A 17,810-nucleotide genomic window follows, 5' to 3' on the forward strand; every position below is an offset into this window, starting at 1 on the left:
AAGGGGCATATATTTCCCTCTCATGTGCCACTTAGCCATTAAAGTGCAGTGAACCCTTTGAACTTTGACCTTGGAATTAATAATGAAAGACAGGATTATAAAATAGATACAGCTGGGGGAGGTACTTATGGGAGAGGAGGGGGATGGAGGAGATGAAATGAGGGAATATAGTTGATGGGCTTCATATACATATATGAAATAGTATGATGAAACTTCTTGCAATTGCTTTAAGTGGGGCTGGGACGGGATTGCAGAGGGGAGATGGTGGGGGGGATCTAACCAATGTACAATGTAAGGCTATCGGAATTGGCAAAATGAATCTCCCCTGTACAATGAATATATGCTAATAAAAACTTAAAAAATAAAATGAAGAGGACCAGTGTTTGCTGACTTTAAGGTAATACAAGTCTCCTTAAACTTTTCACTCTGTGAGTATTTGACATCCCACAGATTCCATTATCAGTACTTGGATTAATCAATAAATATGATGCCATATATCTAATGAGAGTGTATTTGCACAAATGCTGCATGGAAATGTCATTTCCATGTAAAGTTTTGCATAAAGGTAATGGTAGACTGCACCCTAAAAGGAAAAGCTCAAAAAGAAAATAATGTCTTCTTTGCTATATCTACTCATGCCCAACTTCCTATATAGTTTTCATATTCCAAGCAAGAAACATCAGAACAATTTTCAACCACCTTTGTGCTTTATGATATTTTCCCCACAATTGCAGAGAATATAATTGATATATTTTTACAGATAATCAAAAAAGGTATTGAATAAAATGGACTCTTAAGATAATTCCCATAGGATAGTAAGTATGAAAGCTTTTATGTGGGCAGAGCCCTGTCTAGCTCATTCATTGCTAATTAATTCCTCAGAGCCTAGTAGAGTGCCTGGCACATGGTAAGTACTTAATAAATAGTAAATGGATAAAAAATGAAGGAATGACTGGATATCTGAATGGATGAGAATTTGCCATTTTTGACATCTCTGATAATTAGATATGATTATCTAGCCAGTAAATTAACTTCCTAAATGTAGAAAAATCAAGAACATAGTATTTTTACATTTGAGAATATCAAGCAGGCTCTAGAGATTTTCTGCTTCTGCTACACACTTTGGACAAATAAGTTGATCTCTCTACAACTGGTCCCTCATCAGACAGCAATTGTCTACCTTTCTCAGCCTTGTTTTATTGGCCTGATACATAGGAAGCAGTCTCTAATATGAGCTATCACTTTTCCTATTGCATATTTCTTACATATTTGAGATTAAGGAATAGTACATAGATGAAAACATTACCAGAATTACTAGCTCAGTTTTTGCAGGTACGTGTATAATCATCTCTTTTCGAGTATAAAATCACTTCATCCAAGCCAACAGCTTGTTCTCTGTGATGGAACCAGAATATTAAAATCTTGATACACATTAGGAGTTCAAGTTGTAAATAACCAGACAAGCCACAGTGTAGTAAAAGAAGGATTTTAGGTTTCTTTGGTGAAACAAAAGCAGATATAAAAAAGTTACAAAGATTTTAGATTTTCATTCACAAGAAAAGTCATTCACATTTTACACTATACATGTTATAATATAAATACAGGAAAAGTATTATGTGCATTATAATGGAAAAAGAAAAAATAGAAACCTAATAGGTCAACACAGTGTTGCTCAGTGTCTTAAAGGTGGGTTACATGTAATGCAAGAACCAGGGAAACTCGCTTACAGACACTGTATTACTGTGAGCTATAGCTGTTTCTTTTAAGCCAAAGGCAGTTTCATAAAAAAGAATCAACGTTGGGTCAAACTCAGTCTGCTCTTTTCCTACTTTTCTTTTTCTTTTTCTAAATTTAAGTTAAATTTATTTGAAACTGAGACATCAAAACATAAAAGTTTTACATATTCATGGGGTGCTACGTGATGATGTTTCAATACCTGTGTGTATTGGGTAATGTTTAAATCAGGTTAATCATCTCTATCTCTTTAAACCTCTATCTTTTCTACTGGCATTTTGTTTGTTGTCTATTCTTCTTAATATTCTTCTAACTAAAATTAGGGAGAGTCCTAAATGCCTTCCTTCCATTATAAGCTTTTCCTTAAATTTTAAATTAAATGGATAATGATTCAAAGTTATCTTCAGCAATCACTTTATTCATATAGAAAGGAGAAAATTGAGTGGGAAGAGATAAGCAGAAATTTTAACACATATACTCAACCTAACAGGAAGAAATTCCCACACTATTTCTACACATACTCTTGCTTAGACTGGGCAAATACCACTGGCTGAAAGCTATACACGTTTCCATTCTTTATAAACACTTGATGCATTCTATCCATCACATTATTTAATCAGGGACAAAGTACTTATATTATATGGTTCCAAACTGTGGGAGGAAAGTATAAAAGCTAACACTGAAAAATAACTAGCATACTATATCAATTTTCAGGTCTTGGGGAAAATAACATCCAATAAATTAAATCCGTATGGCTTACTTCATTTATTTATGTATGCTTCACAGCTGCAGCATCCACACATGAACATTCAAAACTTTATAAAAGATTAAAATGGTTATATATACAAGAATTTTTTTGCATGTGTGTCGTTGTTTTAACAATTCCCCCACCCTCCAGAGCCCTCAGTCTATATCCATTTGAAATGCCTTTATCTGTAACTCTACCAGAATTAGTGTTATGAAAGCCATTAAAAAGTAGACCTGGTTGAGTTAATAATTAGCACTTTGACCCCTAAAAAAATTCTCCTGTTCATAGAAAAGTCCTCCATTCAGGCCTTTCTTGTAAGTGAAGAAAAAAGGAATGCAGCAAAGAAGAGTTCCACACTGAAGTCCCTAGTTCCATTAGGGTCTCCCTAGCCAGGCTCCAGCCTCACGCAGGAGCAACTGCACCTATGGCTAAGATGGGTGCAACCACCTACAAGATTTTGCTTGCTAGTTGTCCAGGAAAAGCCGTCCTCGTTCTTGCTGACAAAGAGCAAATGAAACCATTTCCAGCTTAAACAAACTATATGAAAGCAGCCAAACCAATGATTAAAGACCTCGAGAGCTCCATAATCATCATTAAATATGCTTGTACTCAGTGTGACTTTTTTATTTTATATACAGGATTAAAATCAACATTAAATCATCTTATTTACATGGCCATTGGTGCTGAAATTAAACTTTTTAAATAGTACAGTAGGCTGGTATACATTACGAATGATCTGCACTGGAGACAAACAGAAAACTAAAGAAATCAGATAGGCTGGAAATGGTCACTTTCTGCCCTCGTTTTCTTTCATTTTGTTCTCTTTATTTTTGAACGGCAAGACTTTCATTTAAAATATTTTGGGAGCACAGCAACCCAAAATGACTGCACGGTAGTCCAAAAAGCAATACTTCTCGAAGTGATAGGAAAGGCACAGGAAGTTAGGACTTTGGCTGTAATGATGAAAACACACGTTCGCCATTTTAGGGATCAACGCCTGGACTCCTGCCACCTTCGGCTCCAACGATGATCATGTTTTGTTGTATTTATTGAATTGTCCTTTGCTGATGAGGAATTTTTAAAATATTTCTTAGAATAAGTCCTTTGGTATGCAGATGCTACATGGAAGGGAAGAAAGAAAGAAAGAAAACACAACAGTATTACTTGCTCCATACCCTAAACTAATGACACCGCAGCGGTAAAATGAGGAGGCCTAGTAGCTGTTATAGCCCGGTTGTCCACTTTTTCTACAGGACCACTTACGGTTCATGCAGGTTATTTTAGGCATTGCCCATCTTCCATTCCCTAGGCACCGGATAGTTGGAAGGTGACGTTGAATGAAACCATCTTTGCAGTGATATCTAATCAAGGAGTTGATTTCATAACGTGGTTTCATCTTTCCAAATGTCTTGGCATTTTCTACAACAGGGGGTTGGCCGCAAGCAACTAAGGAAAAGCAAATTAGGTCAGTTCCAAATAATCTAAGTACTGCAATTAGTATGAGTTTCTCTCACTCACTCTCTCCACCCCCCACCCCTTCTCAAAAGGTAGTCATCTAGAATTAAATTGAAATTGTTCAAGATAAAAATTAAGTTGAAGCTCTAGGGCTAGTTTTAATCTCAGAACACATCATCTTGAATTTTGTTTTGACTAAAGCGCTAAAGGTCATATGTTCATCGATGCATCCACAGGGCCACTTTTCTGAAAAAATGTCCAAATTAAAAAGCATTCATTTTATGCCAACAAGCAACCTATGGATATTGTCTCCATCACCATCTTCTAATTTCTGTTTATTATCCACCTTCACTTGGGACAATAACGGGTATATAACAATTAACTATCACCATCACTTCCCTGAAAACATAATCTATAACACCATAGTTTTGAAACATGGACAAACACGCCTAAATATAAATAAAACATCAGTTTCCACCTATCTTCACTCTCTCTCTTCTATCTTCTAGAACGAGAGAAGAGAGAAGAATGAATAATACTCATGCCTCAGTTCGTAATTATCTAATACAAATTTAAACTTGAGTAAATAAGGATAAAGCTTGAACTACTATATTATCATTATAAATTTACAATGAAGTTTATAACTATGAAATGATAAAAAAGTAGAAATCTATTCTGGAATTCAAGAAATGGGAAAATTGAATCAACTTAATTTGCATTAACTGATAGTTTTACTCAACATGAGTGCACTTATTTTAAATGACACTTTTTAAATTGTTTAAAAATATTTTTTTGTTATATACCACTAACAGAAATGTAACAACTTTATAATTTTCCCTGTATGGCAAAGTTTAATGACTTTGATACCACAACCCCATAAGAACATGTTACACTGTCCCCTAAAATAATACAAATCTTCAGTGCAAGAATGATTATTAGAAATCTTGGTAACTGGATGTTTGGATATCAACATCTTAATAAAAGTTTCAATTACTAAATTTATTTACATAGTCAGTTTACAGTTACTAAATTTTTTTTTATTTTGCCATTTGCTGCTTGATTTCTGCTTTTATGTAGCTCCTTTGCATCTTTCTTTCTCTTTTACTGTCTTCTTTGGTAGTTAAATGATTTTCTCTAGAGGTATGTATTAGTTCTTTACATCTCTAATTTTAGTTTATGTATTATAGAGTTTTATTTTGTGGTTACTATGGAACTTACTAAACACATCTTGTAGTTGTAATAGGTTATTTTAAACAAATAACAAGTTTAACATTGGTCACAAAAAAGAAAGGGGAAAATGCTCTACACTTTCACTTCATTCCTTCCCTCAGTGTGAAATTTTGATATCTCAATTTACATCTTTTTATACTACCTATTAATATCTTATTGTAGTTATTTTTTTTTGACTTTCAATCTTCCAATTTAGCATATAAGTGATTTATCCCCCATGACTATAGTATTAGAATTTTAAAATGTTGTCTGGATTCTTACTTTTACTTATTAATCTTATATCTTCAGATGTTTTTGTGTTACATTACTGTTATTTTAATTCGAAGACCACCCTTTAGCATTTCTTAAAGACATGACTGATGTTAATGAATTCCTTCCAATTTTGTTTGGAAAAGTCTATATCTCTCCTTTCTTTCTAAATGATAGCTTTCTTAGGTACAGCTCGTTGGCAGTTTTTTCCTTCAGTACTTTTAAAATATCAAACTCTCTTCTGGCCTACTGGGCTTCTGCTGAGGGAGTCTGCTGTTAGTTGTATTGTATGAAATACATTTTGTCTCTCTTGCTACTTATAAAATTTATTTATAAATGTGTATACAACCATATTGCTTTGCAATGATAAACTTGGGATTAGTTTAAACATTTAGCTCCTCTAATTTACTTTTGCTTACCTGGACACTGCTTTTATTATAATATAAAAAGCCTACATTAGGTTCCATATAGAATGAGACCAAAGTGATACAGAAGATAAAAAATGATCAATTAAACAATTCATTCTATGTGATTCTGTGCTATGATGAAAATTAGAAGTTGTTTGTACCACTGCAAGAAAAGAATTATATGAGTTTTGAAAACTATACGTGAAAACTATAAAAATAAGCTAAAATAATTCACTGAGTGTAGTATTGGTGAGGATAGGAAAATAGACCAGAAATAGATTCGCACACGCATGCTGGATATTTGACAGAAACACATGGCAGAGCAGAGGGGAACACAGTTTTGAAAGCTGGAGACTTGGGTATTCATATGGAAAAATATATTTGGTTCTCTACCTCAGAAAATACATGAAAAATCAATTCTAGATGGTAACAATTCTACATATTTACAAATGTAAATATAAAAAGCAAAACTATAAAACATTTAGAAAAGAATATAAAATAGTTTTATGAGTTTCAGGTACATACAGATTTCTTAAGACAGAAAAAAACGTTATACATTTTTGTGTCTTAAGGAACATATAAATGAAATTAAGAATTATGTTCATCAAAAATATCATAAAGTAAGAAGAATAAAATCTACAAACTGAAGATATTTGCAAGTTATATATTGTCAAGGGATTAATAACAATATAAGAACAGCTCCTGCAAATCAATATGTGAAAAATAAGCAACCAATTTTCAAAAATAAGGAAAAGACATGAATAAACACTTTACCAAAGAGATATCAATGTCTTGTAAGTATATGAAAAGATATTGAAGAGAAGTATCTAAGAAAATGCAAGTTAAATCACAGGAGATAGCATTTTATACCCACCAGATTGGCAAAACTTTCAAGTCCAATTATATCAAATATTGGAGAAGATGTGGAGAGACAGGACCTGTCACACATTGCTGGTGGGAGTGCAAATTGGTACAACCACTTTGGAAAAATTGGCATTTTCTAATAAATTCGATGATACATCTATCTTAAGACTCAGCAACTTCACTTCCAGAAATATGCCCCACAGAAACTCACAAAAGTACCAAGAACAAGTTTCAGAATATTCATAGAAATATCTTTTATAATAGTAAAAACAGTAGCTACAACCCAAATGTCCACTGACTGGAGAACCGATAAACAAAATGTTGTATAATCATACAATAAACTACTATAAAGCAGCAAAAGCAAAGAACATGCAACTACATGCATCAACATAGATAAGTCTTACACACATAGTACTGAACAACAAAGAAGCAAGGTACAGAATGCATATACTATGATTCCGCTTACATAAAGCTAAAACATTTTACAAAACTAAATAATTTGTTGTTTGGGAATACAAGCATATTTGGTAATATTAAAGGGGAAAACAAGAAAATAAGTCATTATCTCTGGTGGGAATTAGGGAAATGGGAATGGGATTAACAAGAACCCACAAGATATTCGGAAGAAACAAGGATAGTGTGTATCAAAATATGCCTTTCTATATATTACAAATCCTTCTTTATAAGTATTTAATAGTAAATTAAAAGTAGAACTACTTAGATTTGTAGATTTAAAGGTGCCTGAAAGAAGAAAAGATTCCTACTACAAGTCTATAAACATAAAATTCACCGATAGCATCGATTAGGAAAGAACTGATTATACACAAAAATCAGACAATGGGGAGATAAAGAATAGTTCTTCTTTCTTTAATAAGGTAGATTCAAAGGTTTATAGAACTCATTCCTCATTAGAAGTTGTAAAGCATAAAGATGTATTTGGAAATCTTTTTTGGCTATAAGGCTGGAGTTCTCAACCTGGAGCAATTTTGTCTCTCTCACAACCCTGAACCTCTCCCCAGGGGCATTTGTGAATGTCTAAAGACACTTTCGGTCACCACAATGTAGACAGGGTATGGGAAGAGGGAGGGTGCTGCTGGCATTCAGCATGGGAAGGCAGGGGTGATGCTCAGCGTTCTCCAGTGCCTCCCACAATAAAGAATTACCTGGCTCCAATTGTCAACAATGCTGCTGTTAGAAATTCAACTATAGGAAAAACATAGGAAATACAAGAATGTTTAGATCACAAATGAAAGCATAACTCCAGGACCATTCCAGGACCCAAGAAGGCAAACATGACATTCGGCTAGAGACAAACAGTTTATTAAAGACTTCTTATACCGGAAAAAGGAAAACAGCAAATACTTGATTTGCTATTTTTACCAGTTCCACTGCAGAAGTGCTGAAGAAAGGCACATAGCCAGGAAAGCTTCTTGTGTAGATAGTGTATTGAGAGTAAGTTCTACCTTAGATGAGAGAACAGCAGAGTGGTCATTCATAACAGCTGAGTTTTATCTGAAACAGTGGTTTTGTATATCTTAGTGTTCTCTTTCTCCTAATAGAATCTATTATTGTTGTTTAAAATTCCCTAAAATATTTATAGAGTGTGCACTTTTTGGGTTTTTTTGTGTAATCAAAGACAAATCAAATGGATTTTACATTTTAAATTTATATTTTGTCTCTTACTCTAGGTGGTGGCTAAAAGTCTTGGCCACAGGACTAAACAAGTCGTGATTTATTATCATTTTCATAAATGATATTAAAACTTTTAATGGCATTTCTATTTGGGGGAAGAACTCTATAGAGCATGCTTTATAAATTCAAACATGGTAGCCAATGATAAATACAACACACATTTAAAAAATCAGTTTCCTTGATTTTTTTTTTCTATTTAACATTAACCAAGCAATTCTCATCATGGAACTTCCATTACAAGTGTCTTTATTCCATCTTGAAGTTATTCAAATGTAGACATTGAATGACACTCTTGTTCCATGGTTTGTAATCACAAAATAAACTTCTAAAGAAATGATCAAACACAAAAAAACCTCAAATGCCTACAGAGACCAAGTATCTAGCAGTTCTCAGCTCCAGTATTTCAATCCACTAACAAACGTAAAAACTAGGCAAATGGCACCAGGTCTTCTTATTTAAAAACATAAAATAAAAAAAGAGTCCAGATTTTTAACTATTGATAACTTTTTTTTAAAATATTCTCCTCATCGAAAGAAAGAGGTCTACAGGCCTCTGATCAGCAGTTTTTCTTAAAGATACTATCAGGTAGTTCTCCTGCATTTAATAAATACCACATTTTTATCTTAAGCATGTGAAATCTAAGGTGAGAACTGAAAACAAACTTTTTAAATTGTATTGAAAAGATAAAATATTCCAGGGCAATGAGAAAGGACATAACATATTCAGTTAGTATCAAAAAAAAAAAAGCTTATTCTTCTTGAATTCTGATAATTAAAATGCAGATTAAATATGCAGTGTTGATGAAGTAATCCTTACCTGTTCCTTTCTTGCAGGTATAGGTGAGGTGATAATTGCAGGGAACATCATTCCACTGACCATTCTCATGCCAAATGATTACAACACAGTCTTCTCCAGCAGAAAAGAAGCTGTCTGGTTGGTTAGGCCTCCAGTTCTCATATTGCTGTAAAAGTGGATAGAGGTGATAAGTACATGACAGTCAAAGGCTGACATAAGAGCAACAGTGATGATCTAACTGGAATGGAACCAACAATTTCTGTTGGACCACACATCTGAAATTATTTTCATGGCAATGACTTTCAAACTCTAAGTGGAAAGTATAAATGCTTCAAAGTCTCTAACAAATATTCTTTGGCAATGAGCTATCTTTGAGGAATTTTGGTGTAGTTATTCTAGATTTCTAAATATATAATTCACCCTCAAGTTAAGAAATATCATCAAGTTATTAACTATTAACATTCATGGGGTGAAAATACAAAATAAAAATCATAATCCCACTCTAATCTCATGTTTCATTCCAGACAAAAAAGTAAGGGCACATACAATCTTGTGCAGCTGCGACCATAGTGCAACAGAAATTTTAGCCTTTTTTCTTATCTTTCTCACTATAAAATACCTTTCCTTATCCTATTTAATGTGATTGCTTTTAAATCCAAATTCATATATTTGGTTTAAAAAGATGAGATATCTGCAATATTTTAATATTTATCTCATATAGATATGTTCATTCATCATTTTATATACAACCTTTCACAATTACTTTGAGTTGTGACTTTTATTTGCACAATACCATTAAATGTTGCTTTATAATCTAATCTGTTAAAAATTATATTCTTATAATAGGAATATTTTATAAAATTTACACATATTGATATAAAGATATGCCTTTAAAATACATTGTACAACATGTGTTCAGATAATTGCTTTGATCTTTGCATCAGACTAACACGTCATTTATCTATCACCCATAATGATGAAGATTTGATATGCCTTATCTTTTACAATAATTCAGCACAATTGGGGGTAATTTGGACCACAGAGATGCGAAACACCCAAGTTAACTTAAACATCTGGTTTAAATTTCACTTCCTAATTAGAATACTGCCTCCAAGGAAATGACTAATTACAGGAAAATACACTCTCTTTGACTATTCAATTCAACAACGTGGATTGGGTGGAAATAATACTGGGCTATAAACAAGAGATTAGTTTCCTAGACTTGGGTTCTCCTATTTACAATGTGCTATGGGACAAATTTGTTCAGTGTCTTTCTGGCTCAATTTGAGTATCAGTGTCACACTATATTTTCCCTGTACCATCTCACAAGGATAGGATTAGTGGTAAGAAACTTCCTTAATATGATAGCCAAACAGATTCAGGTTTATGTGACAACAGCGATTATTAATATTTTTTCTGGACCTACAGATTTGTTAGTCTTTCCTTGAATTAAATTTCAAATGAGTCTGTGGTTTGAAATAAGTCAAGAAATTTTATTTTGGAAAGACAAAGTCAGAGAAGAAATAAAGAGTTAAGGCAATTGTTCTAAATGCAGACATGCAAAATTTTTTTTACTCTCAAACAGTACCATGGCCTTGTAATTGATTGCCTCATAATTTGTAGCTGACATTTCCTCTTGATCTGAATAATAACTGTCTCATTTTCACACTGAAATGGAATTCAGATTCTATGCTGCTGACGTGATTCTCAGAGAAAGCCTGAACAAAAAATATTTAATTATCGTTGGTGAGAACTGTATTTGGTTTGTACTGATGATTTAAAACTCATGTTTTTGTTGTTGTGTGGCAGAGTTTTGACTTAATGGTGCAGGACCAAATTTTAGCTCTATGGTTTTCATAAGCAAGCCTGATACCCACAGGCATGCCTCATTATTACTTCATATCTGATAGCTCAATTGTGCTCATTTTTCTTGGCTAGAATGCCTTCATTTTGCTCCACGCTGTTGCCAAACTGACTTAGCAAAGGAAACTCCAGTTTTCTGAACAACTTTGTTTTCTCCTTAATTTTTACATCCTTATTTAACATTACTTGCAAGGACAGAAAGTATAACGAATGAATCTTTTCCATGTTTTTCCATGAAAGTCAAATGTTAGGAAGAAATTTCTCCTTAGGAAATCAATTCATTTTCAAAGTTGCTCACATGCAAAAAAACATGGATTCTTAGAAGAGTAGAGAAAAATCTCTTCACCTACCATCTGGATTTTCTTTTCTTCTCACTTGGATGAATAAGAATCTAGGATGAGCTAACCTCTTTTTTATTGTTGTTGTTTTATTTTGTTTCTTTTTGTTTTTGAGATAAGCTTTCACTATGTAGCCCAGACTGGCCTTGAAATCACTATCTAATCTTAGATGATCTATTCTGTGCAGGTTTTTTGTGTTTGTTTGTTGATGTGGTGCTGAACACTGAATCCAGGGGTTTGCACATGCTAGGCAAGCATGCTACCACTGAGATACATTCTAGCCCTTGAATTATCTATTCTGAACTGACCCACTTATAGGATTGGAAGGGCAAACTAGGAATTATTCTAAAAAGAAAGCTTTGGTTGGGAAAATTTATTTTAAAACTTTTGACAAAAAATAAATGCTGGTCATGCCTCAGCATGTTTATGCCTCAGAGTCATGTTTCCCTCTCCAAACTCTGAAATTTTGTTGCCTTCCCAGGGACAAGAACTCATTTGCCTGAAAGAGAACCCTAAAATTAGCCTGTACTATCATTCTCTTCTGATGACAAAATTATGACATAAATCTCAAATGCAAAGGAAAGCCAACTCAGATACAAATTTTTCTTGCATTTTATTAAGAGATTATTATTTTATACTTAGTATGAAACTGCTTATTGCTACATATTACAAGATAAAATTACTTTTAGAGTTCTAATTAACTAACTAATTCTCCATATCTGTTGAAAAGTACCAAAAAAGCATTAAAAGAATTCAGTTGCTTTTCAGTTACTGTTTTCTCTTTTTCCCCAAAATGGACTCAGGCAAATCAACTGCCAAAATAATAACATGATTTTTGAAACCCTGAACAAAATCCAACAAATAATAAGTATGGTTCTTTCACATGAAAATTCTCTGCACAAACCAGAGAACTGATTTTGAACCAATTCTAACATTGCAGGGAAAAACTCAGAACAGACTGAAATTGTTCAGCAAAGTCTCTCAACTATGAATGCTTAGATTACTTTTTTCCAAATAATCTTTACTGTCAAAAATTTATTTCTTGCTCATATTAACATAAAAGAGAAGACTCATCTTGCAGGCCCTCTGTAGCACACATGACTTCTCAGTCTGCCAATATCCTCAACCCTCAGAGACTGACCTCTCAGTTCTTAGAGCAAACAGACTGATTTTTCTCACTCAGAATGACTGGAAAGCTATTTCTCTTCTTCCCCCTTTTTGCAGTGTTCCCATATGATTAAATCAGCAAATGGGAGAAAATAATATTGGAAGTCTCTGTTTTTGAAAATTTTCAATAATCTACTAAATTCAGATGGATTTGTATCACTTCAAGGTGAATATCTGACTACATAATGTCAAAGAGGTCCCACTGCCATTCAGAAACACCACATGATATTTTATCTTTTAAAATACATATCACATAACCATGATCAATGACCTTAAAATCCCAGCAGATAACGAGTATCACAAGCTTGAACTAAACAAAGTGATGATAAGATGTAATGTGACTAATTCACTTTTCCTTATACAGAGAGTGATAACTGCCTTTCTGCAAAAGTTACTAAAGCATTTTTTTTTCAGATATATACAAGACTAAAAACTAAGTCTTTAAAAGTTTCTTTAAAAACCAGGTTTGCTTGGGTTCAGATATGAGTACTGCTTTTGGTAAAAGAAAGAAAAGAAAGTCATCTAGTATTTTTACTGCTGTGACAGACATACCCCCAGCTAGTCTTTAGGTGATATATATGAAAGCAAATACATGTTCATGAACAACTGGGTAGAGAAGATGACAGAGTGACTGACGCAAGAAAGGTTCTTAAATGGAATAACTCACTCTTATAACTTCATGTAACATTTCAAAATAGTATTTGTTTTTTCCACACCCAGATTTTGCAAGAAGCCTTTAAAAAAGGATATCAATTTGCAACTCTTTGACAAAAGGCCAAAGAATTTCTAGAACATTAAAGAATCTTGATTTCAAAACATCATCTTAGCCATGAACAGTGGTTCATGGCTTTAATCCTAGCTACTCAAGAGGTGGAGATTAAGAAGATCATGGTATAAGACCAGTATGGGCAAAAAGTTCATGAGACCCCCATCTCAACCAATAAAAATCTGGACATGGTGCTCATGCTTGTCATCACTACTATGTGGGATGCATAAATAGGATCACAGTTCAGGTCAGCCTAAGCATAAATGTCAGGTCCTATTTGAAAAATAGCTAAGCGAAAAATGCTGGGGTGTGGCTGAAGTGGTAAAGCACCTGCCTAACAAGTGCAAGACCCTGAGTTCAAACCCCAGTAATGCCAAAAAAAAAAAATCTTATGACTTTTATCATCATCTTATTACTAAGAAGTTTGAAGAGCAACTGTTCTTATCAAAACTTAAGCAGTAACTAGCCCTTCTTCAGAATTCTCAATCAATTTGGAATTCTTTTTTTACTGAGATAATTTCTTAACTTGGTCAAATAACTACAAGAAAATCAATGAGCACTGGTTTTCCTAAAGAGCCAGATACTCTAGAGATTTTGATCCCTTGCCCTCTTTTCTGGCTCCTCAATGACACAATATAAATTAAAAGGCAATGAAATGAATGTTTCATAGCCATCAGTTAAAATTAAATCTCATCCTGTATGAGTCATAAGTTTGAGATCTAACTCTGTCTCATGTACATGCATACACAATCTTACATATCCAGTAGTGGTGCTTTTTGACATTAGGAACAGATACACCTAAGACATTTGTAAATGTCCCTATTCACACAAACTTGTGTAATTAATGAGTTCTTGACAAAAATATAAAAGAGGAAAACCAAACTGGTCAGGGAGTAAATAGCTTGAGATGGGAAAACTGATCTGTCTGCTATGCAAACTTGAGGCTAATTGAACAATTCTTAAATACTAGCCAGCCATGGGGCACAGTTCAGATGTGTGCCTCAGAGTCTCTCATGTATAATTGACACTATAAATTTTGATTCTTTAACTGCCAAGGACCTGTTTATATCTATCCATCCAAATATTTAGCTATATGTTTTTTCAGCTTAGATGCAAACATCTTCTATTCTTTAAAATTCACTATAATTTATATTGTTTTGAATACCCAGTTAAAGGCTATATTTTGGAATGCTTATGATTTTGATAAGCACATTTTTCTAAAATGGCATATATCCCACTGATTCAAGTCGTTCTTGACATTGTCAAAGGAAACCATTTTATGATACAAGATATTACTATAATTGCTGGAAGAATTTACTAAACTTCACACTATAATTTGGATTTTTCTCCCTTGAATAATCTACTCACTGCCCTTTACCTACCCTCTATCCCTCCAAACAGTGCTAATTTAACTCACAATAAAAAAAGTTTCATACAAAACCACAAAATCCTCTAGGTTCACCTGCCAAGAAAGCTAGTCAAGGAAAATTTTCTGTTGGGTTCCATTACTGTGTATAAAGTAAGAGGTCAGGAACAATCAGTCCTAATAGTTGCCATATTTGCTTGAATTTTAGTAAGCATGTGATAGTATGAAAGTTTCACGCCATATTTGAGAAATCATCTCATTCTACATGTAACTTTTAAGTTTATAATATCATGCAATCAACACTAGAATTTTTAAACTATTCAAAACTGCAGGAACTTGATTTATAAATACGGTAATTCTTTCATGCATCTGGTAGAGTTCTAGGAATGTGAAGTTTTGGAATACAAAATAAAATATGACCACTAGGTGGTGATATATACCCATGATTATAGTATTGTTACAACTGACAGAATGGAATTTGGGAATACCTCTAAATAATCATGATTAACTCCTTGTGGCAAAAGATTAGAAGATTATCTGTGATGTGTCCTCCCAGTTTTGTGAGAGAAAACATCTGCTTGAAGATGGACCTCATCTAAATAGTATTTTCTAATCTGATCTCACTCTATTACCTATTGGCCATGACAGCTATAATCTGAATTTTGTGACTCATCTACAATAGTTTATTATTTTTCCTTTAATATTACCTTATGATTTACATCAATGGTGAAATTTCATCAGAAGCAAAGTCTAGTCTGGAACTGGGCAAATCGTAAGTAAGCAACCATGCACACAAATGAAACGTCCATCATGTGAATTGCAGTTAGCCTGCTTTTAGGAGGAAACTGATCTAGAAAACATGACACCTGTACTAAAAGTTGACTTTTCAGTGTGCAAACTCACTTCAACACCTGGGACCCATAGCACCATTGCTGAATTCCCAGAGCTACAAATTCAATCCAAATGCAACTCATGCCAAGGGTAAGCAGGTTACCACCAAAAAACAAAAGCCAAATTCCAAATAGAAAACACTTTCCCAAGAGTACTGGTACCTGCTTAAAACACACACTGATAAGAAACCAACTAAATAATGAACTCAAAATAACTACTCTGAGTCAGCTCCAGCCTTTCAGAACATGGGTTAAATGGTTATCTGAAAAATGGCCATGGGACTACTTATTACAGAAATCAAAACATTTGGTAATTTTAAAATGAGTTTTCCCCCTAGATGGCTATGGTACACAATAGAGGCATTTGTTTGCAGTCTGTGGGGGTACATTTAACTTTGTTTTATTTAACTTGCTCAGGGCAAATGACTTCCCTCTGAGGTAGACATACTCTCTTCTGATCCTTGTACTCTGGTCTGGGTCCTTATTTATTTATGTTTTATAGGAGGTTATGGTTTTGCTGTTGTCTTTTAGTTGAACAGAGTTATTTGCTGACCCACAACTGAAAATAAAAGAGCAGCTTTGTTTCAAAGGAGAAAGAGACGTTTGTTTTAGTGTCACTACCTTATGCTGGCAGTCTGGAGTTAGATGAATATGCTGAAGGGAAGAAAAACTAACTTGGGGTCTCCTGATAGTTGTTAAAGTGGCAACATGCCCATTATTTTCCTAGCTGGCAAAGATCTGTGCAGGAGAGTCAATCCGGCCGCCCATGAGTACAGCACTAATCTTGTGTAATAGCGTGAGCTCACCGTGCTACAAAGCAGTAATTATCAGCAGCATTTTCGGAGGGATGTGAGTTACTCCCACTGTGAGACCACTGTGAGACGGGGCCCCAGGCAGAGCCCCACAGGGTGATTTGCATTTAATTCAATGAACGGTGCCAACAGACTCCTCAACCCCGGCTTGTTTGGACAGGTCTTCAGTCATGAAATATGAACAGAATGATCCAAATACAACGAAAAAGTGCCAAAATCCATTCAACATTTTTAGCCTTTTCCATGGTTATGCATTGCTTTAAACTAATTAGCAGTTAGATTTAGACATCTGCATGTGATTCTAAAGTTTCAGAAAGCACTATGGGTAAAGCAACTCTGGGAAGGAACCACTGCACTGATACGGTTTTTTTTTCCATTTCTTTTTTTTTCCCTCCAGGAAAATCTTGTCAATTATAGAATGATTTTCCAGTGTTGGGTAAATATTGTTCTTCCAGCTGTTCAACCTATCACTTACTATCTGAACTCAAAAACGGCAAGGTGGAAAAGAGAGTTTTGTGTCCTAGAATCACCTTATGACTCCTAATATTTCACATGTAGGTTTGGAAGAACCAGTTGGTGAACTGAAGTCGAATTAAGTTGCAAAACAAGTAAAATTTTTCATTAATATCATAGTGGTTTTCAGTAGAAAGGAATCCGCAAAGTCTTCCACTCATGAGTAATGTGTTCAAGGATGAGAAAAGGGCATATGTTTTTCTTGGCATTTAGGTTAATACAATGAAGCCTGTGAAGCTTAACATAATTAAATTAATATAGATATGCAGTGTGACTTGTTCATAGGCAAGTGGCATTTGACTTGGAGCTACAATCATCACAGCTGAAACATCTGCTAACATTTTTATGGAAAATCTAAGATTTTCAAGTAGAAGACGTAAAACGTAAGTGATCGTTTGAGGGGAATAGAATTTATAAATACATTTTTATTTTTAATTGACATAATAATTCAATACTGTGACATTTACATACATGTATACAATGTGCAATAATCATATCAGGGTAATTAGCATATCCACTCCCTCAAGCATTTATGATTAAGAACATTTAAAATTCTCTCTATTGCCTATTTTGAATATATTTTTTTAGAAAAAAAAATCTTGTTTTTGACATGGGATTTTGTTTTGCATTGTTTTCTGACACTCCAGGTGCAGTCCTTTTAAATGAGCAGAAGTCTATTATCAAGCATAGGAATTCAGGAATTAGTTAATATTCCTGACACTCTTTTCAATGTCTAACACATCTGGGAGAGAAAGGAGGACAGGGACTTTTGCATTTCTGAAAGGGCAATAATGATACTATCTTGTAGAAAAAGAATGACAGTTTATGGCCTGTGATTTGTTACTCTGCACCTTTTAAGTGTCTCTTGCTGGGTTATAGGCTATTTCTTCATTGTTTCTATGTTTTTCAAAGCTGGTTTTT

At 33.9% G+C, this 17,810-nt stretch overlaps 1 protein-coding gene across 5 annotated transcripts in view; it reads right to left on the reverse strand.

Annotated features, from left to right (window-relative positions):
- Positions 1-1,475: 1,475 nt before the first annotated feature.
- Vcan (versican) overlaps positions 1,476-17,810 on the reverse strand; it is a 102,312-nt gene continuing 85,977 nt past the window's right edge. For all 5 annotated transcript variants that reach the window (XM_020167084.2, XM_074077151.1, XM_074077148.1 and 2 more), the window contains 3 exons: positions 9,196-9,340; positions 3,746-3,928; positions 1,476-3,600 (listed from right to left, as the gene is read on the reverse strand). In XM_020167084.2, the coding sequence (XP_020022673.2) occupies positions 3,473-3,600; positions 3,746-3,928; positions 9,196-9,340 (456 nt within the window). In that variant the 3' untranslated portion in view covers positions 1,476-3,472. The remainder of the gene's footprint in view (positions 3,601-3,745; positions 3,929-9,195; positions 9,341-17,810) is intronic.

Source organism: Castor canadensis, chromosome 6 (genome assembly GCF_047511655.1).
Source record: "Castor canadensis chromosome 6, mCasCan1.hap1v2, whole genome shotgun sequence".
Classification (NCBI taxonomy): domain Eukaryota; kingdom Metazoa; phylum Chordata; class Mammalia; order Rodentia; family Castoridae; genus Castor; species Castor canadensis.